The 24392-nt window shown below is 40.0% G+C and overlaps 2 protein-coding genes across 2 annotated transcripts; one reads left to right on the top strand and one right to left on the bottom strand.

Annotated features, from left to right (window-relative positions):
- Positions 1–5371: 5371 nt before the first annotated feature.
- Positions 5372–12719, bottom strand: gask1b (golgi associated kinase 1B). The gene is made up of 4 exons (XM_071532711.1): positions 11718–12719; positions 9719–9936; positions 8411–8637; positions 5372–7571 (listed from the first exon to the last, which is right to left on the bottom strand). The coding sequence occupies exons 1-4, from the start codon at positions 12574–12576 to the stop codon at positions 7364–7366; spliced, it is 1512 nt and encodes a 503-aa protein (XP_071388812.1). The 5' UTR covers positions 12577–12719; the 3' UTR covers positions 5372–7363.
- Positions 12720–14606: 1887 nt separating this feature from the next.
- tmem144b (transmembrane protein 144b) lies at positions 14607–23022 on the top strand. The gene is made up of 12 exons (XM_071532604.1): positions 14607–14625; positions 14771–14941; positions 15228–15350; positions 16134–16233; positions 16481–16561; positions 16672–16750; positions 17028–17107; positions 17744–17862; positions 18484–18603; positions 20572–20669; positions 21774–21827; positions 22939–23022. The coding sequence occupies exons 1-12, from the start codon at positions 14607–14609 to the stop codon at positions 23020–23022; spliced, it is 1128 nt and encodes a 375-aa protein (XP_071388705.1).
- Positions 23023–24392: the final 1370 nt, after the last annotated feature.

The following is a 24392-nucleotide window of genomic DNA, read 5'->3' as shown; positions in this document are numbered from 1 at the left end:
CTTTGGTGTCCATACAATTGTGGATAGCTGTTTCAAAAAAGCAATTTCTTCTGTTTGCCACTGCCAATATGGAGTCATGGGTATCAAGTGCAAACTTCCCTGCATTGAGAGCAAAAACACATTTTATTTCTTAGAGAGACAAGAGAGAGACAAGCTTAGAAAAGAGGAAAAAGACTAGAGTAGATTGTTATCAGGATTAAGTGTGTATGAATGATCCTTCCTATTAAGGTCACATGACAATAGCACTCCAGCAGGGTGGACTAGTGGTTAGAGAGCTCATCATGTAAGTGAGAGAGAACTGGTTTCATCCCCCATGACCTTGAGTGTCCTGCTGAAGTGTCCTGAAGCAACACACTGGATCCAACCAGCTCTGGGGAAAAGTTCTGCTGTTGACCCTGTTTCTGACCTGTGGAGGGGTGGGGGGTAGGGGGGTGGGGGGGTGGGGGGGGGGTTGAATTTCCCCTCCAGGATCAATAGTATGTAAAAATAAAACTAGATGTGGAACTGGAGACTGGAGGCTTTGGTGTGGATACAGTGGATTAATCTATCTATAAAGCTGTGGAGAGCCAATCACTGAGCTCTTATTACCTATAATCTGATCTTGGATGTGATCAAAGATACACTTCACTGGGCTGCTCTCTCTCACTTTCCTCTATGTTAGATGAGCCTGAAGCTATTCACTTTCTTATCTTGAAGTACAGTTCACAGAGTGTGTGTGTGTGTGTGTGTGTGTGTGTGTGTGTGAGTAAGTGAGTGAGTGAGTGAGTGAGTGAGTGTGTGTGTGTGTGTGTGATCTGTCAGGAGTGCATTGCTCATGAGACATACATTTTTAACCTATTTTTTAATTGAAATCCTTTGCACTGAAATCTGAGTTTGTTATTTCAGAGGTTCTCAGGCCAAGTGTTTTGCGACCCAATGCATTCACTAAATCGGCTTTAAAAGATTATTGACTTTGAGTGTGCGTACAGTGCCTCTGGCAAGGCTTTTTCATTTGGTTGCATTCTTACCTGACAGAAAGCATTGGCCTTCTACTTGACTAGATTTCTACACAACAACCAGAGAGATGCATGTAGTTACAGTTGAACTTTTGATGAGCTAGATCATTTTATTAATGCAACTTATTGTAAATTTAGTGATGGCATTTTCATCACATTTTAGCTGACACTCTTTTCCAGAGACACTTACAATAGCCGCCCCAGTAGGATAAGCTTAAATTCCTAGATAACCAACACTGAAAACAACCGACAGTAAGGAGGGCAAGGGTCAAAACCACAGAGCCCCGACAATGGCTGTAGCAAATACTCCCGTGCCCCTGCAATGATCCTGTTTGATGGGAAAGTGCTAGGTAAAGAAATGAAAGCCAGGGAGAAAAGAGTACAAATTTGTCTTTGTGTTTTGTTTTAAAAGGGAAAAACGGGAACAAAACAAGACGATTTTCAGTGCAAGCGGAGGTGGAGACATGAGAGAGCGGGATGTCTTTTTGACTGACGAGCCATGTGATACTAAAACAAAAGACGTGAGAGGTAAGATTTGCAGGATGATATTTTCAGTCAGGAAAGCTGACTTAAATCCCCTCAGACTGATTCTTTTTGACAAAGGGAGGATGAAACCAAAAAGAACCGGGCGACGTGCCAGGCCTGCCAAAGATGTTTGCACATGTAGAAGCCATATTTTCAGGCTAAAGTCTTCAAAAAAAAAAGACTGTTAGTCATTGTGTGATCTCGTTACATAAATCACAAAGGACCAAACTCTGTGGCTATTCAGTATTTCAAAGGACAGTGGAACAAGCAAGCTTTAACACGACTCAATCTCCGACACATGTTGACATTCTTTCAATTTCTCCCCTCAAGTCCTTATCAGTATAAAGCGAACTTCCTCCAACAATGGCAACAACATGGCAGGACATTTTGTTGTGTCTGGCGGCCCATATCTTGGAGGAGACAAAAGAGAATCATTTCAGCGCTTTTCTTTACTATCTTTCCATGTAATCCACTTTTGGAGCTGTCTGTCAGTCTGCCACCCAGGTGCTATGTTGTTGAAACACTGCTGGGGAGGCTTGGCATCGAAAGGCGACGCAACATTCCAGCTGCTTCCAAGACTCTGCATGGTCGAAGAATTATCTAGGCCTTTTGGAAAGCAGCGTGACGGGATATTAAAGCTGCGCTGGGCAAGATTTTTATGTAAAAACGCACCTGTCTTATCTGCTTAAATCACAAAGCGGGGCTGCGAAAGAGAAGCTTGTTCCATCCCCCCTAACTGAAACGCCCTAGATTTGCCCTATTTACCCAAATTAAATTCTGATGTAAGGTATGTACACTTCTCCACCCACATGAAGTGACTAATTTAAATCCAGAGAAAGCTGGACTAACCAACGTTAGATCTTTTTCCTCTCCTATCCCTTTGGTGTCCTTGGGCATCACAGACTGGACGGGTTGGTGAACATGAGGGTGCTGTGTGAAGTTTACAGATGTCACGTTACAGGATTTCTGGGTATTGAAGTTCAAATTAAACAGTGAAGTTAAACAGCTACCTTTCGCTTGCTATTAGGAGCCACCAACGTGTGAAGTTCACAAAGTGCAGCTTTGAACAGTCACTGAAAAGAACAAATTCAAAACACAGATGATAATAATTACACATGTCCTATTTAACAATGACTAAACTGAATTATTAAAGTGTTTCTCATGGGCACCTGCTTTTTTCCTTTTTTTTCCTGGGTTCAGTGCGGGTCATTGGCACAGTCTGGAACGCAGCGAATGGGAAAAGTGACATCATGGTAAACCAGAGTGATTATCAGGGCTGAGCTGAGGAGAAGAGAATAAAGAGCTCCTCTGTTTGGATGCTGTTTGGAGTCTGACCAGCCGACAGCCAGCTGGAGTCAGAGCAAAACTTACCATGTCGACTTCATCATCCTCTGCCTCAAATCCACTCACTTTCTATATCTTGGTGAAAGAAAAAGTGATTTCTATTGAAGACAATAAATTTAAGGTAGAGAAAGATGAAGAGGCAATAAAGAGAGAGGAAGAGAGACAGACAGACAGGCAGACAGTCTGACAAATATATCAAAAGGCCATTAGCATTTCTGACATGAAGGAACATGTGGAGACGCAGACACACAGACATAGCTGTGGTAGTTCTGGACAGCTATAAATATCTGTATCTGGCAATAGATTGGCAAAATAATAGCTGTTTTGTTCAGATTTCCTTCATAAAATACACAGCAACATGGTTTCTTTTGTAGAAACTGAGCTTTTCATATTTTGCAGAGTTATCTAACACTCTTCTTGAAATCTTACCTAGAAAGCATCTTCATACATCTCACACGTCATCTTATAAGCCTAGATATGCTTATTAGGTTTCATAAAATCTGTAACAAAAAATTATCCAACTTACCAACTTATCCAACAGACACACCTTCTCTGTTCCAGAGCCAAAACCTGCATAAAGAAATGTGAAAATTGAAGGACAAAGCCCACTGTCTCTTTAAGGAGTTCAAACTTTGGAAAACCTGCCTGAGGATATATGGCTGGCAAACACTGTGTTTTACTTTCAGACACAGAATCTTGGGTTTAAATGATAACTTGCTTTTCCTCTGATTATTCTTTCATTATAGTATCGCTAATTTGTTTCTGTGTTTTGCTGAATGGGCCTAAAAAAGCTACAGGCGTTAATGGAGTCAGCAGGGCAAGTCTTCCCTTTATTATAGCTGGACATTTGGTTTGTTCTCTTCCTTTCATTTTATAGCACTTCATAGTTATGATGATGATGCTATTGTATATAATTATATGGGTGGAAAGTATTATTGTAAAAGGCTTTTGTGTATCCTAATGCAGAAACAACCAAGACCAGGTTATTTATTACTGCACTCATCCACATAATTAAAATATTGGCTATCTGTTCCTACAGCATAACACACATATACAGTACACACACATTCATGCAGCTGTACACACAGAATCACACATACACACACACACACACTGTTCTTGGACTGTTCATGGACACTCAAGCTCTGTCTACACAGTATACAGTACAAAGACACAAAAAAAAAATCATTCATTAGGGTTTACCACTGCAGCACATTATTAATTCAATGTTATAATATTGTTGTGCATAATCCTATCATATGTATGTTGTTTTATTACTGCAAGCCAGTTAGGAATACACCTAAATTCCGCATCAGAGTTAAAATCAGGGTGAGACAAATTAATTACACCACAATGCCGAAGGTTAAATTAGCAGTTACTTCCCCTCGTCCTGTCCTGACTCGTGGAATTGGCATGCTCTCTCTCTCTCTCTCTCTCCCTCTCTCTCTCTCTCTCTCTCTCTCTTTCTGTGTGTGTGTGTGTGAAGCGATTAGGCAGACTGACAGAAGGACAGGCAGAGACAGAGACAGAGGCAGATGTGGGAGTGGATGGCTGCATCATGCACAGTATGTACTGTATAGGAATAGTCAGGTTTCATTCCAAAAGAGAGATCCACCTTTTGAAAAATGTGACATTGCTGTACTTTGCTGACATGAAAGTGGAACAGAATCTTTACTTTCAAAATAATTTCAAAAGTAGCTATTAACACTTTACTTACTAGAGAAATTAGAGGTATAACATTTTAGAGGATGGAATTATTTTATGCAGCTTTTTTCACTACTGAGCAATGAACATCAGGTAACTTTTTTTTTACAAAATGGATTGCCCATTGCCCTTCATATCTGAAAGTGAAAAATATTACATGACTGTGTCTTTGCCTGTTGACTGACTAGTAGCTGCTTGTGAAGGCATGTTTTCAGTTTGGAGGGCAGCGCTTGACCTGCACAGAACTGCACACGCTGGTTTTATACCGCTCTAGTTTCACTGAATGGGACTGTTTCTAGAGAAAGGAGAAAACTAGCAGTAAAGGTGATCGTTAGATGCTTGTGTGTGTGTCTGTGTGTGTGTGTTTGCATACATACAGTATATCGATGCATACACATACAAAACTATTGGTTACAAGACTGTATTTGCCCACGCATGTGTTTGTGTGTGTGATATTCATACACATGACGGCCTGTGTGTATGAGTAGAGTAAGGGCCCCTGCTCAGCTCTCTGGGAACCAGGGGGGCCTTCCCATCACAAACATACACAAGGGCACGGCTCCCCACTGACGCGCTAATGCGGGTGCAGAGGGGTTAAAACAACAGCGTGAACGCCACGAGAAAATAACCCACAAAGCCCCATAGACTGCAACTCTCAGAACCCACAGCACACTGTGACAGCATGCAAAGCCGACACCGTGCTTTGGCTCAGGTTTCATAGCCACACACTATTTCTGACCATGCTTTGGCTGATACTGAGCAGACCTGGGAAATACTATTTGCAAACACTTTTTATTGTTTGTTTAATTAGGTGCTGGATGGGTGGGTTTGCCATATAAGACATACAACGAGGAGTGCCGGAAATCACAGAACAGTTACAAGTGAATATAGCAGACTTTCCTGTGATTGACAGCTCACCTGATATTTTCTCAGTTGTTAACATACAACTACTATTAGTAACTACAGCAACTACTACTACTACTACCAAGTCTGATACTGATGCACATTTCCCTTGCAAATGATTCTATTGGTCAAAGGTCTGACATTTGAAAAAGAAGTGCTTTTATTTGCCATCTGATGCTCAAACATCTTCAACAACTTAAAAAAAAAAAACAGTACAAAAATAAATAAATATAGTGAAAATGGTTATGGCAAAGGATTTTTGCAGTTAAAGTTAAAGCAAGAGCCCATCTTAGTAAAGCAGGTTAGAATGACATTAAACAACTTCTCATCTTACAGTTCTGCAGATGAAGTCAATAAAATACAATAACTAGCCACATCCCATTCAAAAGATATTTCATAACATTTTTCAGTGCTCTGCAAAACCTATTGGTGTTAATAAGTAATTCTAGTATTAAATCTTAAAACCTTATTTTTCTTGAATAATCTTGGAGGATGGAGGGATCTGCCTCACTAAATTCTTAAATCAGGTAAGACTGCACTGAAAACAAGATATTATCTCCATCCATTGGCAGATGTTTTTCCTCTTAAATAACATTTTAAGACTCTACTCATGATAGAATTGCTTGTTAAAATTGATATCTTTTTGCATAATGTGCGACCCCGACCAGACCAAAGTCTGGTGGATTTGTGCCATGGCTTGTTAGCTACAATAAGAGGCTTTAGAAATATCTTAATTCCAGTCACACACTTTGGGAACAGGGAAGCAAATAACTAAATCATATAGTGCATTCCATTCATACATAATGCAAAGTACACTTGCTGGGAAGGCAATAGAAAAACGACATAATTGTTTGCTCTGTTTTTACTTAATAATATGTTGAATAAAAGTGTATTTGCCTGTGGGGGAGAAAGATACAGTAAGCAAGAGTTAAACAAAACCCTCCCAGAGTGTCTTCTGTACACAATAGGATTGCAAATAGGTTTATGGATGTTTGCTCAAAGCTGCTTAGCTGACAACTAAACAGTATTTCAACTTCATATATTTGACCATCATTTTAATTTACAGTGTTTTTGTCCAAAATGTGATGTTCACCACTGGACAAAAACAGCACAAGAATAAAACCTTGTGCTATTTAGATAAAGCAAGGACAGGCAACCATGTGCCCTTGAGTACCAAGAGTCTGCAGCTTCTCATTCCAACCAAAACACAACGCTAGGCGATTTCACGGATTAGTTCCTCCTCTCTGGTTAAAGGTGTGCTAATCAGTGAAATCAGCTGGTGGAGTCTTTGGTTGGAATGAAAACCTGCAGACTCTTGGCATTCCATGGCACATGCTTGCCTATCCCGAGGATAGAGGGTAACTTAAGTCCTTGGGTGACAAGATGATAATATTTGAGTATGAGCCTCAAAAGTCAAGTAATAGTGAATTCTCAAAATTATCAAACTTGGTATATAGCATTTTGGAAGTAAACTCTTAAATAATGTTTAAATATACATAAAAAAAACATTAATGCACATTGCTCCTGTATCATTTTAGCCAAGGTGTCAACCTTAAAATGATATGGTCCTGTGTAGCTCAAAGGGTAAAGCATGACATCAACACTGCAAGGTTAAGGGCCACTCATGCTTAACAATGTATGCACTCATGGAACTATAAGGTGCTTTGGATAGAAGTGTCCACCAAATGGCATAAATTACATTATGTTTTTGACCATTTCGGCATTAGTTGATGCTCTTGCCCAGAGCAACTTAGAAAAAGTGAGCAGGTTTCAGTGTCTTGCTAAAGGAGGTCTTGACCGGACACAGCGATGTTGTGGGGGTCGAACCCTCAACCTACTGGTCCCAGGACAGTCTCTCTAACCATTTGGCCATCCCCCTGCTGTCAAGTTTATCACACATTCATTGCGATGACTTTGATCCCATGGGCGTTGATGTAGGTGAGGAGGACCTTGGCCCGCCTCTCGACGACGTCGATCAGCTTGTCGATGCCCTGCCGGCCGCCCTGGCTCTCCCAGTAGGTCTGGTCCAGGAACAGAGACTGGAGGAGCTTCTCCCTCAACCTGCTGCTCCTCAGCACCGCCACCGCCTGCTCCGGAAACCTGGAGAGAGAAGAAGGGGAAGGGAGACAGAGAGAGAGAAAGAGAGAGAGGTATAGACAGATTGGAGTTTTAGTTTCCATCACTTGTTTTAATTGTGTGCTAATTGTAACCCTGTATTCACACTGCAAGCAACACCATCAACAAGTCACCAGAAGTCCATTCATTTCCTATAGAGCTGAGTGACCAGGAAAACTCAGCTGATTGTTGCTGAAGCTTGTCAGCCGAGAAAAGTTGACCACAGCTGAACTTTTCACGGTCATTGGCCATCAACAGCCAATTAGATTCCCGTGCTTCCTAATTTTCCCTTTGATGTGATTTTGTTTCATGAACAATAGTTCTGCTTGGCAAGTGCAAAATTGACAAGAAGTTGATTACAGCCACCCAAAGCTTCCCACTTCTCTACAAGTTTTATTTGAAAGACTACAGGAATAAAAGTCTCCAAAACTATGCTTGGAAAACAGTTGCATCCATCATTGGGTTCGATGGTAAGCTGTGAAGTAATGTTAGTTTTTTTAGGTTTATTTGCGATTAATGCTACCTAATTGGCACTTGCTCGCTATCCATGTTAACTAATCAAAACAATGTAATGGTAAGTAATAACAAAGCAGCAAAAAATGATTTAAATGTTCAAAACTTTGTAGCTGCACAAGATCTGTACAATCAGTCAGAATAGAGCGACCCATCAACCAAGTTGCTTGCAGTGTGAACACAGGGTTAAAGTAGGTTTCAGTTGAGTATCAGTGCTTCACAAAACTGTACTTCATTCAGTAATATCACAAAAACACAAAAATCATCATAATTTACCACATTATAAATCTTTTGTGGATTGATCAACTTACTCCTTGATTCCTTCCAGGAGCCTGAAGTCCAGGTTGTCCTCATTGCGGTCAAAGAATCCCTTGTTGTTGGTGAAGACCAGGTGTCGGGGGTCGCGACCCCTGTGGATGATGTTGGCCAGAGCTATGTGGTCCTGGTCCCCGCACTCCGCATGGTGGCCTAGTTCCACACACACATCCTCCTGCCGGGGCTTGAACCCACAGCAGCTCTGATCCAGACGGTTATAAATCTGAAAAGAGGTCATATTTCTTAAGAGAATGATTGTGGTTGATGTATGGAGAATAGAATCACAGTTGGGATTGGCATTTATGGATTTTATCCCACTTACTACACACTACTTACCAAACACATCATCAAATCACATCAGTTGACACAAAATATTGATTTAAAATGCTTTTATTACAAGCTAAATCTAATTAACAATAAATTAACAAGCTAATTTTACATGCTTATGCGAAAACATAGGCCAGCATTATTGTCTGCAGTAATAGAAATAACAGAAATAACAGACCTAAGAATGTGTTCATTACCCAATCAGAATTGATTAATTAACAAAGCCATACAATAACTTCTGTACTGTCTTTGATTGGGGAGATGTTTTATATTCCCTGTGGGGTTTCTTTATCTCACCTGCACAATATGCATTTCTTATATTTTCTCTCTTCTTTTGGTGTTATACAATTTTTGTGTTTCTATGAGCCAATATACTAAAACCTTGGGACCTAAGGACAATTTGATTAAACTCTTCTGGATAGATCAAAGCTGCAGCACTATCACCTCAGCAGCCCTCTTCGCATTAACAATGTAATTCCAAAGGTTTCCAAACTGATGTTATTCAATATGTCCAAATTCCTCACTCTACTAGGCTTGATCCCTCATGATCAAGGGATGAATTAATGAATTCTCCGGAGTTGTGTCCTCGATGCCAGCATTTGATCTGGGGATCCAGCCCTCCCACACAGGAAACCAAACATCTCCTACTCAGCCAAAGGACAATACCTCTGAGAATATGTAGCCTATTAATATTTTTTTATTTTTTTACAGTTACAGCAGCTGTTTGAGCAAATCACTGTTGTCAGACAAAAAACACATACCTACAAAAATAGAGTTTTTCACAAATGAAATAAAAAAGTATGTATTTTCTCATTGATGCCCATGTAGTTTTGGAATTTTATGGCATGAAACAGGTTTCAAGGGCACAAGTCCTGCAGTCGGGTTGTTTTTCCACAAACCAGAACAATATGCCATTTACAAAATCAGTGTGTGTATTTACTGTTCTCTTATTTCTCAAATTAAAACGTCTCCATTACCTGTAAGAGGAAATCAAACAGAGCCAGTTTGCTCCACTCATAGTGATGAATGGTGGAGCAGCCGGAGTCGGACTTGGGTGTGATGTTTTTCTGCCAACACCTCTGTTTCAGGGAGCTCTGGTACTCCCCCCATGTGAACCTCACGGTGGACCGGCCTGCCACAAGGGCTTCTGGGTAGAGGGATGCGTCCCATGACACCACCGGACTGGGCCGGCCATCTAATGGGGGAGGATTGAAGGATTATATGGTCGGCTGTCAGCAACTGTTCAATGTCTGTGCTTTTTTTAACCTTTATTTATCCAGGGAAAGCTTGCTGAGCATGCACGTTCTTTTTCAGCAGCACCCTGCTTCACATTCATACGATTCACACGATTACACACATTCACACCTGGGAGCTGCCCAGTGCAACCACGTTCTTCCACTGCTGGCAATCGAGCAGCTCCACTCGAGCTGTTTGGAGTTGAAGTGCCTTGCTCAAGGGCACTTTGTGGTTGTTGAGGAGAAGGGACAGAGTTACTCATTTCCGTTCCCCACCCAGATTTTCCCAGAGCAGCCAAGGGATTTGAATCAGTGACAAGCTTGCTTCTGTAACCTTTATGCTGCGACAGCTGTCACCACTCTCAGCGATTGTAGGGGCTGTTAATGCCATGGAGTATTCATTTTGGTGACGATGATGCTCAAAACAACAACCGGCTCCCAACACGAGATCTCATTACAACACAGCCTGTTGCCTTCTGCACAAAGCTGGCCATTCTCTAAGGTTTGGCGAATTGGCAGTGTGAATTTAAACCTCTATAGGCATTTAACTGACACAAGGGCTGTAGTGCTTGAGTCAAATCTTGGTCTCGTCTCAAGTCCATTTTACTGAAGTCTTGCACTTGTCTCAGCCTGGTGCCAGTTTTGGCTCAGACTTGCCTTGAGCAGTATTTTTGCATTTGGAAAGATATTCACACTGTTTATTGACTATTTTGGTCTTGAATAGGACTCAATTTGCTTGACTTGACCTTGACCCCTCTGTGACTCAAACTTGAGTTGACTTGGACTTGAAGTTGACTTGGACTCGAAATTGACTTGGAATCGACTAAAATGGTCTTGACCACAGTCCTGGTTGACACTCTTTTCCAGAGTGATGTGCTAAACTGAATGAGCACGTAGGGGTTCAGCATCTCGCTCAACAACACATGGCTGTTGATGGACAAACACTGATTGTTGGGGATCAAACTTGTGGTCCAATCAGTGCAGAACATCTCGCTAAACCACTAGGTCACAGCTTCATACCAGCTCTTTGATTGGTAGACTGGGTTAGTTTAGTGAGGGTTATCACTTTTACACACCACATAAACAAGGGATTAAATGATTACAATCTGTTCCAGCTATTTTAATTTCAAAATGTAATCTATTGCATGTTAGTGATTACCTGCTTAAAATGACCATCACTAATTGATTGCATTGGGGCATACCAATTTATCACGTGATGAGAACTTTTAGTTACTTTTAGATTACTTTACCTCTAAAAACTATTGGATATTACTGCCTAGTCCTGGTTATATAGTCCTCAACATCCGTGGCATACTACAGAGATACACGTGATGTTGATATTGTTAGTTTGTGCTGTACTAAATTGAAATTCGTTGTAAAATGGTTTTTGAGCAAGGGAATCATCAAATCAAATTAGGAAGTGTCAGTCATTGTCCTGTCCTCAGGCGCTCTCTCTCTCTCTCCCTCTCTCTCTCGCTCTCTCTCTCTCTCTCTCTCTCTCATTCGTGTGTGTTTATGTTTGGTGATGATTATTACCATTCCTTTTTACACTGCTTGCAGTGAAACACACATAGTTGAGAATCAGTTTGGCTCAGTTTATGGGAAAAGTACCTGACACTGCTAAAACGTTTAACACTAACCCTAACTATCGGATTAAATAATTGTCACTCAAAAACAAGGAATACAATGACATAATATGTGATAGGCTATCACTGTATGTGTGCGTAGCCTACTGACCTACCGTGTAAAAAGCTGAACTTCCTGCTTACAGCTGGCACGGTCCTATTCAGTCCCAGCACTCTGTCCAGATGGAAAGCAAAGACCTCGCTGGTGTCCACGGGTCTCTTGATAATTCCACACTGTCCCCCGCATACTTCGTTAAGTTTTAGATGCTTTGGGTTGGTCAGTGAAACGTTTGTCTCGCCCTCAAATATCAGGAGCGACTGAGAGCCTGCATGAGAGACTTCCTTGATGCGCAAAACTTTGGCATCGGCAAGAAAGCGCATGGTGTTGACGTCCTCTGCGCTGAACCATGGCGGTGCCCTCTGGCTGTATATTCGGATAGCGCTAACGTGAGGGTCTGATTGTGGATCTGTATTAGATCTGTCCAAAGATCTATAGTCTATGTCTCTGATTTCCCTCCAGGACGTCTTGGATCCAAAGGTGCGCTTTTGGCTCGCGTCCCTCCCCAAAGTGCCACCTTTGTTTTGCGTAAAAGCCGCGTTATCTGATTTGATCCTTCTCACTTTTCGCCTCAGTTTTGGTCTGACTGTACCCCGGATATTTGCCGGTTTGAGACGCTTAGACCTTAGCGTTATGTACACCACGTTGGACCGGGTCGGGACCACAGAGCCCGCATTCACCACAGAGTCTGCCTGGGCTTCGCTGATCCCCAAATTATATAATCCGCGGCTCCTTCGGTACTTGTCTTTATCAATCCGTCTGTCCCGCGAGTGTCCAACTTGTGAAACTACGAAAAATAGGTAGACGACACACACACACGCAATTATCAAATTCCTTTTGGATGGAGGATACCTCCGAAAACTGCCGACCAGCCTTAGAAAAGGGGAGCATAGCCAGTGAAAGAGAGACTTCCCCATTAGAACTTATGTTATTAACATGGTTATCTGAGCGTCTTTTTGCGCCACACTCAACCCAGGGAGGCGCGCACAACTTACGAAACTCATTTCCAAGTAGCTGGAAAATAAATGAATGCCAAAAATCCGTGCGCGACAGAAGATTGTTCTCCTTTAAAGCAATGTGTCATAGGCAGGACAGGAAGGGTGGATATGTGGCTGTATGGATGCATGGAGACAAACTGCCCAATGGATGGATCAGCTGGGAAAAACACCCTCCAGTCCAACATGAGGCGACGTGAACTTTTGAAGGGCTTTTTTCAAATAAACACTTAACCTATAGTGAAAATATGGTTCACTTTGATCTTAAGTGACGATGGTGCACCTTATAATACGACTATAATATATATATGTATAATATGCTCTGTAAGAAAACACCTTCATAATGTTACACACAGACATTTTAAACTAATTGTAACCAATATGTACACAATTTTTCCTTTCATATTCGCATTATTTTCTTTATATCTGACATCTAGACAAGTTCATTAGTTCCTACATTAGTTTAATGGTTTTCTACAAACGAAAAATAACGTATAAATTATTACTTAGACCTATAATACATTTTAGAAGGATACTATATTTAAGCAAAACTATAAGACCCTATCGAGAATTATTATAGGAGTAGGCTATTATAGCGATACCACAGGAGATAAAGTACCACATCACTATAAATTCACTATTGGGTACCACAGACACACTGTAAGTCCCTATAGGAATATTCTAGTAATATAACATAGGCTTATTATAAGGAACATGATTTTGAACGTGATTTTTCTTTAGGGTCTGATCCTGTGGAACTGGGTGGAGTGGGGTGGGGGGGGACTACATTTCGTAGGAATACACCCAGCTATGATAAATGATGTGTGACATACTGTATATTGGATACTCGGCCTGGAGAACTGAAAATGAATTTGGTCCATTGTAAATCCATGCGTTTCAGGCGACATCTGCTGGTCCATTTCCTTCATTCCAGTGGGTTACAGACTGGACAGGATATTGTATTTTTATTTGTGTCCAATGTTGTTTACTTAAGCGGGAAAGTGCACATGACATAAGCTGTCTATTCAGCAACATTTAGCCTCTGGGTTTATATCTACATGCTATTCATATCCTGGAGACATAATAGAACGGTCAGCGGGGAAATAGGGGGTTGCAGCCTTGCAGGTAGGATGCAATGAATAGGAAACTCTTCGACAACAGGAAGCAGATGCGTATTTCTGCCTGTGGAAGCGTGTATTTGGCACAGCAGCCCGTGCAGGATTTCCTGACCTGGTTGAACAGGCTTGAGTATACAACTACAGTAGAGTGTTTGGTGTAAAGGCTGCTGATATCCAGATAAGTGATGTCCTCATCACCATGCCGGGCCGCTTTGAAGGACTCATCAAACCTCATTGACCTTCTATTGCTCTTATTAAATTATGTCATGAACTTCAAAATTGTGCAAATGTGTTTTTTTGTGGTGTGTGTGTGTGTGTGTGATATAATGCAACTTGAGTAGGCCTCTAGATTTTTTTCTTTGGTCAGAAATGAAGTACTAATCCTATAATCCATTTTAGAAGGATACAATGGGCTACACATAGCCTATCACAGCAAAACTTTAAGTTCCTGATGGAATATTTTAGGAATACTATAGGAATAAGTCTACAGTCATATGCTTTTACAAGTCACTATAAGCTGACTATAGATAGAGCACCACAGACATACTAAGGCCTTATAGTAATATTATAGTGGTTTTTAGTGAGCGTCTCTCAACAGTTCAGGCCTTGCATGCCGTTTTCACTGAAGCTCTTTATCAGCTTGACTGATTAGATAATTGGTGGCACCTGGTTGAGCTTCAGTGCCAACCCCTGCCGACACACGTGGCCAAGTTTTCCAGCGGTTTTTAACATCTTCGACTATATCGCAGAAAACAAACATGTTCCAAGCAAAATGGCCACCTTTTCTTTTATTTGTTGCCACGTTGTTGATGGTGAGCTGCTTTGCCAATGAAGATGTCGCTGGACGAGGTGCGTAAAACGAGATGTCAATGAAAGAGCTTCCCATGTGAAACCGCCTAACCTTGACGTGTTAAAGCAGTGATTCTCCCTCATCTATTTAGACTGTGCGTCTAATTACATGGCATTACGTTTGGCTTTATTCCTGTGAATTCTTCCAGATGTCAAGAGCAAGAAAAACGCTGCAGTTGGCGCGGTGGAAACATCTGATTTCCCCTTTCTTAACTCAACCAATATGACCAATTTTGCCTATGGATTTGCTGCAAATGTGGTCGCTGTGCTTTTGTATGGGAGCAACTTTGTTCCTGTCAAAAGAATAGAGACAGGGGATGGTAAGCACTCAGCACACCATTTTCTTTGCCAATACAGTAGTCGGTCTAATATCACGCTTTTAAAAATGTCCAACTTAAGTGTAGACGTCTAAGAATGTTATTAAAGACAGAAAGGTGAGAATTTCACTTTAATTCAGTTTCACTTTAAAGAGTTTACTTGAAATAAGGCAGATCTATCCGCTAGTCCCACTTATTAAGCAGCCTACTAAACTCGGTAGTAGAAGTGACTTGTTAGGATGCACATGTTTTTGCAGTGTGTTTGAGAATTTGTTTGTCCTCTTTCCAGGTATGTTTTTCCAGTGGGTAAACTGTGCAGCCATATTGGCAGTATCTAAGGTTGGAGACTTGATGCTTCAGTCCCCCAAATTCCATCCATTTGCAATGCTAAGTGGTGTGATCTGGGCTACAGGTATGGTTTTATTCTAGCAAAAAACTGTCCTAAAGCATCATTTTTAATGTTGGCAGATTGGTCTTAATGAATATTTGGAGCAGGTCTCTTCCAAATGTCCAGACGGACTTAAGAGACTAAAGCCGGTCTTCAGGTGACGGACAGCTCCTGGGGCTGCTCAGTGAGAAATTAGACCCATTTGTAGGACACTTGACAGTTTCCAGAGTCCTTATGAAAGAGTGAGGGGCCCCCGCTGGTTCAGAATCAGCGGCTGACTACTAATGGGGAAATGGATGTAACTTTTGCTGTAAAAGATGACACGTCTGTCAGTCTTTTATTATCAATGACACAGCTGTAGAAAATGTCACTTGATTACATTTACCAAGGTTTTGTTCTCAGATGATATCCATTATTGAAAAATGTGACACCTGCTGTGACAACAACATTATGATGCTTTTTGGAGGATAGTAACCTTAAAAGATGGTGAGCAAGGATAGCAGTCCTTGGTTGAAGATTGCTTTCACATTTATCTATTTTAGAGATATTGAATGATAACCATCAGATTTCTTTTCCCCTCTGAAAATGAATAGTGCTTTTGAATAGAACTGAAAAGCATGGATACAAGTGGAAATGGTATATTCACTTTCCCTTTTTTAAGATTGAAAATGGAAGCAGAGATGTTGTTTAAAACTATACTAAAATGGCACAACTGTAACACAGATCGGTATTTCTACCTCCTTGCTGTGAAATGTAGAAAAAATAAGACATGTCCATTGCTAATTGCTGTTCCTGTACTGTCCACAGGTAATATAGCAGTCGTCCCAATAGTGAAAGCAATTGGCCTTGGCCTTGGAATTTTAATTTGGGGTTCCAGTAGTTTATTGATGGGCTGGGCCAGTTCAAGGTGAGTCCATTTAATTTAGTCTTCTTCCATTACCTACAGTGGAAAATTAAATTGCTTTTCTAGTTGACTATTAGATTAAGCTAACTGTAACCTTGAAGTGCATTGTGGGAAATTTGAGTGTGTGAATTCTATTGGCTTATCATGAAAATGAGATGCAAATGTTTGGCATTAGCAAGAAGACTTTTTCTTTTTTTTCTTAGTGATGGCAACACATTGAACAGAAATGGAATGAAATTGTCTTTCACAGGTTTGGGTGGTTTGGAATTACTGCCCAGGATGTTTCCAGGCCAATATTAAACTATTGTGGAGCTGGATTGTGTCTGCTCAGGTATATTATGAAGTAATCTTGCCCACTTTCTTGCCAGTAGCTGTCATGGGCGCTGGCTGGAATCTCATTTTGAGTTTTGTCTGTATGACAGACTTTTATGTTTGTTCCAGTGGCCTGATCTTTTTCTTTGTGAAAACGGACGTGGAGACGCATCCCAGCTCGGAATCGACCCCATTACTTATTGATAGGGTGAGTACATCGATTTGGTTGTTTAATGTATTTTCCTCACAGCTTTTCAAGAAACGAGTGTTATTTTGACTGCTTGCTTTTCGTTGCACTCAAAGCAAGTTAGTTGTAACAATATTCTCTCAAGAATGACAATCAATTGTGACAACGTGGTTTCTTATAGAGAGCTGTGAGTGCATTGTTCAGACTGTTTGTTTGTGTTCAGACTGTTTGTGTACTCTGGTGTGTCATCCTTTTTGAAAAACATGATCCATTATTAGGATGCTATGCTTTTCTGCAGAGAGTAAACTCTGGCGTCTATGGACCAACTTCCTCAGAGTTTTGGATAGACCTCATCGGATCCAAGACCAGGCGGCTCATGTGAGCAGCACTCATCAGCAGTCAAGTTGGGATTTATGAAACATTGATCTTGAGTAAATTATCAATAGATAGGTCATTTGTTTCAAGGATAAAATGTCTTTTAGAGAGGAGGTACGATTGCAAGGATTCTACAATTTAAAATATACTGGAACATAGAACTTTATTGATCTCTTGGAGAAATTGGGTTATTGCAGCAGCAAAAGTAATAGGATTCAGCAGGGAAAGAGAGAAATAGAATATAAGCACACAAATATAATTTAAAATTGGCAAGAAATAAAAATGTTGTGGGGTAATGTAAACATACTGCTGTCATAATTCATGTTAGGATAGACTGTAAGAGAGGGAAAGAGTATGGATTACTTGCATGTATGGATTAATTTACAGTTGTTAGTATCGATTTCTTACTTTAATATGGATTACAAATGAAATGTGCTGTAAATGTAAGTAGAGCTATATACCCAACAGTATATCATGTGAGTCACTTTTTTTCAGACACATTCAAACTTGAGTGTCTATTTTCATTTGTCTCTCTACAAGTTTCGAATAGACAACTTAACTAACTCTATGTCTCACTGTACATGTGCAGCCCATCCAGCCTCATGCAGTTCCTGACTCTCTTCCTCGTCCTTTCATCAGAGGCTGCCTGCTTGCTGTTGTGTCTGGCCTGCTGTACGGATCCTCCTTTGCACCCATTCTCTACATTAAGAGCCACTCGTCATGTCATGACAGCGTGTTCCATGGAGCCAGTCTCTACGGTATGAATATGCTCTCAGGGTTTGTGTCTAACAGCTGCCTGCAGTCAGGGCATACAAGCTATTCGTAATACACCCAATTTGAGAAAAACATGAAAGGATGAAAAGCTGTGTTCTTATTTGAAATTTGTATTTCTTCACAATCGTACATTTCTATTTCCATGTTTGTGCATGCAATGGAATGGAAAGGGAATGTACTTTCTTCACATGAGCAATGATTCATAACTTGGCCAAAGAATACCCATTTATCAGTTTTTGACTTTACCACACTTTTAAAGGACTGAAAGGAAAAACCTTGAGACATGAGAGGATTTGTGAAAGGAAGTTAAAATACAAATCAAATGCAACCATGACCTGCAGTGTACTCAATTTCCTCCAGAGAACCAGTTTTAATGTCCCACAGCCTGGTTTACAGTTCTGAACTGGAGTACATGTGTGTGCCACGATCTGCAAAATCAAAGGTTATCAGTCTCTCATTCATTGTCAGTTCATCTTCAGATTTACATGTTTACAATACTAACTGGGCTGACTGGCATACAATAGATCTCCCCTTTTTATTGCAAACCCACTGGCATAGACTTACATTAAGTACAAGTAGCCCTTTTTGTTTGTATCTCTGCACAGACCTTGACTATGTTTACGCGCAGAGCTCCGGCATTTTCCTCACAAGCACTGTGTACTTCATCATCTACTGTGCTGCCATGAATAACAGGCCCAGGGTTTACTCCAGAGCCATCCTACCAGGTAACACACTCGGCTTATTTGAAGTTCTGCTCAAATAGATGGTGAAAAGATGATCTTTGGAGGCATTAATTAATAGAAATTAAAGTTCATTGCTATAAGTCCACAAGTCATTGTGTTCTCTAGACATTACATAGGCCTATAGCTGTTAATGGTAAATGAATACGTTGTTGAGGTTTTTTTTTCCTGCAACAGCATCAATATGTTCAACTCACTGGCTGTGGCTCCTAAAGCAGTTTAAAGACCTTGGATTCAAACTTTCATTAATTACAATCTGATGGCATCCGAACATGTGATTGAATGCTATGCAGAAGGCCTTTAAACATTTACAGTTGAGTGCCTTAAACAAGTTTCATGTTTATTCTAAAGGTGCACTCTGTCCAACATGTAATCAGACACAAAGGAATGTAGAAAAATTAGAAATTCCTCTCAATCAGACGCATCATTGGACATTTTATGGTTGAATTCCCCTGCCAGGGCCGCAGTGCGGCTTCCCGTGTTTCAATGAGTTGTTGGCTATATGATGGACTGTCTAGACTCTTGGGTAGTGTACCAGACAAAAACCATTCAGGATAAGGATACATATAGACCCACACATAGATACACACATGGATGTGATTTCTATTGAGACATTTTTTGAACATAAAACTGATTTCCTGTGCATGTTCAGGTCATCAGGAGTTTACTCCAGCAACTGGGAGCAAAATTACCAAAAGCAGCTTCACCAAATGAATTTGAATTTGTCCTTGGAACAGCGAGATTTGTGCCAGATGACCAACCAATAAGAAACTCAGAAACATATTTTGGAGCAAGGCCATTTAGCATGTACGGATTGAATAACAGTGGTCCAAGAACTGACCCCTGAGGGACTCCACACTGTCTACTTTTTTTACTTAAATTTCCCAAGGGAAACAAATTTCGATCTCTTAGATAAGAGGCAAACCAATTTATAACTGGGCTAGATAAGCCGACCCAGCTTTCCAGTCTTTGGATTAATATATTGTGATCCACTGTATCAAAAGCTGCACTCAGGTCCAACAGCACTAGAACTGAGAGCCTGTTAGCGTCTGCATTGACTCTAAGGTCATTAACCATCTTTAGAAACGCGGTTTCAGTACTGTGGTTGGCATGGAAACCGGACTGGAATATGTCATGGTGATTATTTTGAGTTAATAGTCATGTAATTGTTTATAGACAACCTTTTCAATTATTTTACTGAGCAGAGGAAGATTGGACCTGGCCTGTAATTACTAATTATGGAATGAACTAGAATGCTCTTCTTAAGCAGTGGTTTGATTATTGCAGTGAGAACCAGGAAAAATGCCAGTTTGCAGTGTGTTGAAAATTGACAGAACATCATCAGATAGACAGTTAAAAACACATTAAATTGATGAGTGTACCTGGAAACAGGAAAAATATTTAATAATATAGCAAAGTGTTAATGTATATAAAAATGTCTGCCTACTTTTGGGCCATATGTTCCATGCCACAGCTAAAATCCCATTGAGATGCTAGAGGCGTTTTGGTCTTGGCAGAGTTGTCTTGGAGACAGATGTCCAAAGTGATTTTGTGGTCAAACTTTTCAGTGTTTGAGCAGTATGTTAACTTTTACATTTAACACATGTAGCTGAGAATGTCACCAGAAGTAAAATAATAATGAGAGCAATGATATGAAAAAGCTGAAATTACTTTAATTCCTTCATTAATTCAGAAGCAACTGACAACAAAAGATGTAACTACTAGAAAGACCATTGATAAGTGAAGAACTGTAGCCAAAACTGACATTGACAAATTTATCTTAAGCCTTATGCTCACCTTCAGTATTTTTTTTTTCTCCTACTGAATATGTTTGAATTCTGAAATACAAATCTACTTGCTTGCTTGCTGTGCATTATTTACATGTATTCCTTTTTAATTGAAGTTCTTCTACACTCTTGTCTTGTCTCCTCAACACATCGCTCTTCTCTTCAGGCCTCTTGTCCGGCCTGATGTGGACAATAGCCACATACTGCTGGTTCCTGGCCAATAACTACCTGAGTGCTGTTGTTACCTTTCCTATCCTCACTGCAGTGAGTACACCGTTTTGTCCCGACAGACTGTTGAACAGGGCTGGGTATTGGAAATATGTAATGGGCACTAGACTAAAAGCTTCAAAATGTTGGATTCCCACAGAGCTCAAGTTTTGTTTGTGGGAACTGGGGCTGAAAAAATTAAGAGTGTGGTCTGATTTTTTTTTTTTTTTTTTTAAGTAAATCAGAAAGCATGTAAAACTGTTAGGCAAAATAATTTCCTTTCACATAGTGAGCTGTTCTTTCATTCAGCAAAGATATTAGTTCTGCTAAAAGGATAATACCGGTGTTTTTAAGTTTGCCCTAATATATTTTGTCCCTCTCCTTTCCATTCATCTTGGTGATGGAAATATCAGGGCTCATTTCCTCCCTTTTAGAAGAAGCCATTTGCTGCCTTCACTCTTATACAGTATGAAAAATGACTTCCACAGAGCAAGATAATCCATCACAGTAAACATGGAGCTTTAATTTGGTTTTCTCAGTTTATTGTTGTGCCGTATAGTTTTTTCATATCGGTGCTGCATTACGTTACGCTCTGCTTCCTGTCAATCACCTGACACCCACAAGAAGAAATGTGTCAGAAAATAATCCTTCAAAAACTTTATAATCACAACCATGTCTTTGTATGCGGGGCGTCTTTGTTCACTGCATGGGACAGCAGTTAGTTTCAAGCTCGCTTTGACGCTGTATAGTTTGCACTGTAAAAACAACAAGAAAACGCCGTTAAAAAATATGTAATTACATACAGCATGCAATGCAAAATGATTGGACAGTAGACATTGGGAAATGGGATTGAACTCGAAAGGACACCAGTATTTTCTAGTCGCAACTAACATCAGTTTCCAATGATATCCAGCCCTGCTACCAGATGATATTCAATCACACATTGATTCATGTTTGGCTCTTTGAATCAGTGCAGAAATTTAGAATAATGTCTTGGCTGTTATCACTATAACGTAATTTGTGATTGTGTCGTAAGTTTAAAAATCTTAACTTTGCAAGACTTTCAAAGCACCATAAATTTGAAGTATTCATTAAAAATAAATGAATCTGTGCTTTGCTCATCAATAAACACAACTCACTGGTTTGCTGCTTCTTGTCTAGGGATACGGTCTGGTTGCAGCTCTCTGGGGATCCTTGGTTTTCAAGGAGATTAGGGTAAGGACCACAACTCCCATCCTAAGCCACATCTTCTCATTCATTTGGATGTACGGTAGCCACAGTACATGCTGCTCTCTGTGTGAGAGAGAGAACATCACTTTGAAAGTAGATTGTCTGGCAAACATGCATACCAGAGAGAACATGACTAGACCTTTTCCAAATTGATAATTCACTGGTTAACTGGGTTCCACCAAACAGCATTTATCTCAAATTGTGAACTTTTTAAAATCTCTCCCTTTTCAAGAACAAAATGTCAGGTGTCTGCTTAGAAGTGTATATTGGGCAGACATTGGCCTTTTATTAAAGACTGAATATCACCTAGTCATTGTCATTCACCCCCGATGTGATAGAGGATCCTCGGTGACCACAGCTACATAAAAATATTCTGTAAATCATGCAAAGATTTTTTTTTTATTCTCTTGCCACATTTTAAATTAAGATTGATTTAATTGTTTGATTTAATTGTTCAATAATGTTTCTTGTGAATTCATTTTAAAAGTCTAATGTTTCCCTACCATTGAATGGGTGTGGTGGGTCACTCTGTCTTAAGGAACTGACAATAACACTAAAAGAACTCCACTAAAACACTGTAAGAATTCCATCAGTCTGAGTTTCAGTGGAGAGTTTTAGTGTCCCATGATGGTCTAAATGCTGTTTCAGAGGCTTTTCCATTCTGAAAAAGAATACAAGTCGGAAACACTGAATACTTGCATTTTTTTTGGCATGATCAAATATCAAAGATATTGAATACTGGAACAAAATGTTGGCTATTGACGACTTCATTCTAAGTCTTGAGTATAAAAATATCAGGGATTCATTTGTGATAAAACTTGTAGAGGTGATGCATCTTACTGATTGGCTGAAGGGACGGTGTTTACAATATCAAAAATAATTCAATATATTTATTACACCATACCTGTTGAGCATAAACAAAATACCTTTTCTGAACTATCCTTGTTTTTTTTTATTTTAAACTGAAACAACTAAAACTAATGGGAAATCCCAAATTATAATAACTCCTTGAGAGAGACATGTATTTTGATACTTGAGTCTAAAACACTAATGGAGCCCTTCAGTAGCTGATGGTGAATGCTTGTCTTTCCTTCAGGGTTTGACCAACTGCTTCATCTTCACCGTGGCCTCCTGTGTTGTGCTGACCGGCTCCATGCTGACTGCCTTCTCAAAGTTCTAATGGTAACTGCCGTTATGTGAAAACTCCAAATTTGGTGATTTTTCATGTTCACCCAATTGAAGGATTACATGGCCTTCTGTGGATTGAGAAAATTCTACCATCCTTGGGTTTATAAAACCCTTTCAAATCCCATTGAATAAACTCAAATGCATGGGGCGGAAGCTATAAACAAAGCTGTTTTTGTTAGCTCCTGAACAGTTGATATTTTGGAGATACAAGGTTTTCATGCGACAGTAACAGTATGCTGAGCTACCATTAGGTGGCAGTGTTGCACAGGAACGCCCCTTATGGTGCTCTCTAGTTGGCAAGAGATAAGAGAAAGAGGTTTGCTGTTAGTCCATGTATTTGTTGGTAGAAAATCATGTTTTGTCACCTTTGTTCTGTGGCTTTAGTTGTTGCTTATAGCCTGCTCATCCTGCATGTTTAATAATACTGTTACAATACTGTTCCTTTGCAAGCTATGGGGCACTTGACACTTGTTTTAGATGGACTGTACCATACTAAGATCCTGCACATTTATATTTATGTCTCAGACGCTGCTTTGTATTCTTAAAAAAAACTAGCTATTAAAATGAATGTTTGAAAAGATAGTCCACAGAGTTGTCACTGTTTTTACTTTTTGTGTAGGATGAGAAAAGGATGAATGTCAATAGCATTTTCCATCTCTATAACAGGATCCAGTGACTTAGACTGACATGTTTCACATTGTCCTTCGTTTATCCTCCTATTGCCATGTAGTTTGAATAGGGACTTTGCATAGAGAGAGCAAATTTCAGTATTCTCCTGCTGGAGGGCAGTAGACCTACTGCTATTTCTCAATTCACAGCCACACGTACATGTGACTGTTTCCTGTGAAGCTCAGCTTGTTTAGATTCCAATACCCAGGGATATAGTGCCCTGAATTTATGTGGATGGTTCAAATTCATATAAGTAGCCTATGTCCACAATGTGAACCAGGAGGGAGCATAGATGGTAACATCACCAACTTGGCGAGAGCAGCATTTCCAAATCTCCAGTGGTGCCAATTTATTTGTGGAACAAACTTAAAAACATGGGAATAGGGTGGGTTACTAAAATCTGATCTATTATACAATTGGAATCAATCAAAAGTATGACTAAATATTACAAATGAAAAGCAACAAGGAAAGAAATTTTTTTTTCAATGCAAGATGTTTGATATCAAATATTTCAGGGGGCATGATGTTCTTGCTCACATTGCAGTATATTTGGTCTGGGTGGAAATTTGTGACATGAGTGTCTCATGTTTTTAGTCATTCAAAAGGTTGAACTGTTAATTTGTAACACTTTGCAAACCAGAGTTTGTACTTGACAGACAAAACAATGAAAGCCAACAAGACAATCAAATTAAC

Source organism: Centroberyx affinis, unplaced genomic scaffold (genome assembly GCF_046629955.1).
Source record: "Centroberyx affinis isolate AG114_WGS23_722 - 3 ecotype Tasmania unplaced genomic scaffold, CSIRO-AGI_Caff_v1 ptg000153l_1, whole genome shotgun sequence".
NCBI lineage: Eukaryota > Metazoa > Chordata > Actinopteri > Beryciformes > Berycidae > Centroberyx > Centroberyx affinis.
Note: the sequence above shows the minus strand (reverse complement) of the source record. Positions and strands in the feature narration are given on the sequence as shown.

What these genes read in the sequence shown, in the direction of transcription:
- tmem144b (XM_071532604.1), top strand. An exon ending in TGGTGTGATCTGGGCTACAG is followed by an intron (nt 15,351 to 16,133) that starts GTATGGTTTTAT and finishes TACTGTCCACAG; the next exon opens with GTAATATAGCAGTCGTCCCA. An exon ending in CCTTTCCTATCCTCACTGCA is followed by an intron (nt 20,670 to 21,773) that starts GTGAGTACACCG and finishes CTTCTTGTCTAG; the next exon opens with GGATACGGTCTGGTTGCAGC.
- gask1b (XM_071532711.1), bottom strand. Translation starts at nt 12,576, where the DNA reads ATGGGGAAGTCTCTCTTTCACTGGCTATGCTCCCCTTTTCTAAGGCTG. An exon ending in GAAGTTCAGCTTTTTACACG is followed by an intron (nt 9,937 to 11,717) that starts GTAGGTCAGTAG and finishes CTCCCCCATTAG; the next exon opens with ATGGCCGGCCCAGTCCGGTG. An exon ending in TGTTTGATTTCCTCTTACAG is followed by an intron (nt 8,638 to 9,718) that starts GTAATGGAGACG and finishes ACCTCTTTTCAG; the next exon opens with ATTTATAACCGTCTGGATCA.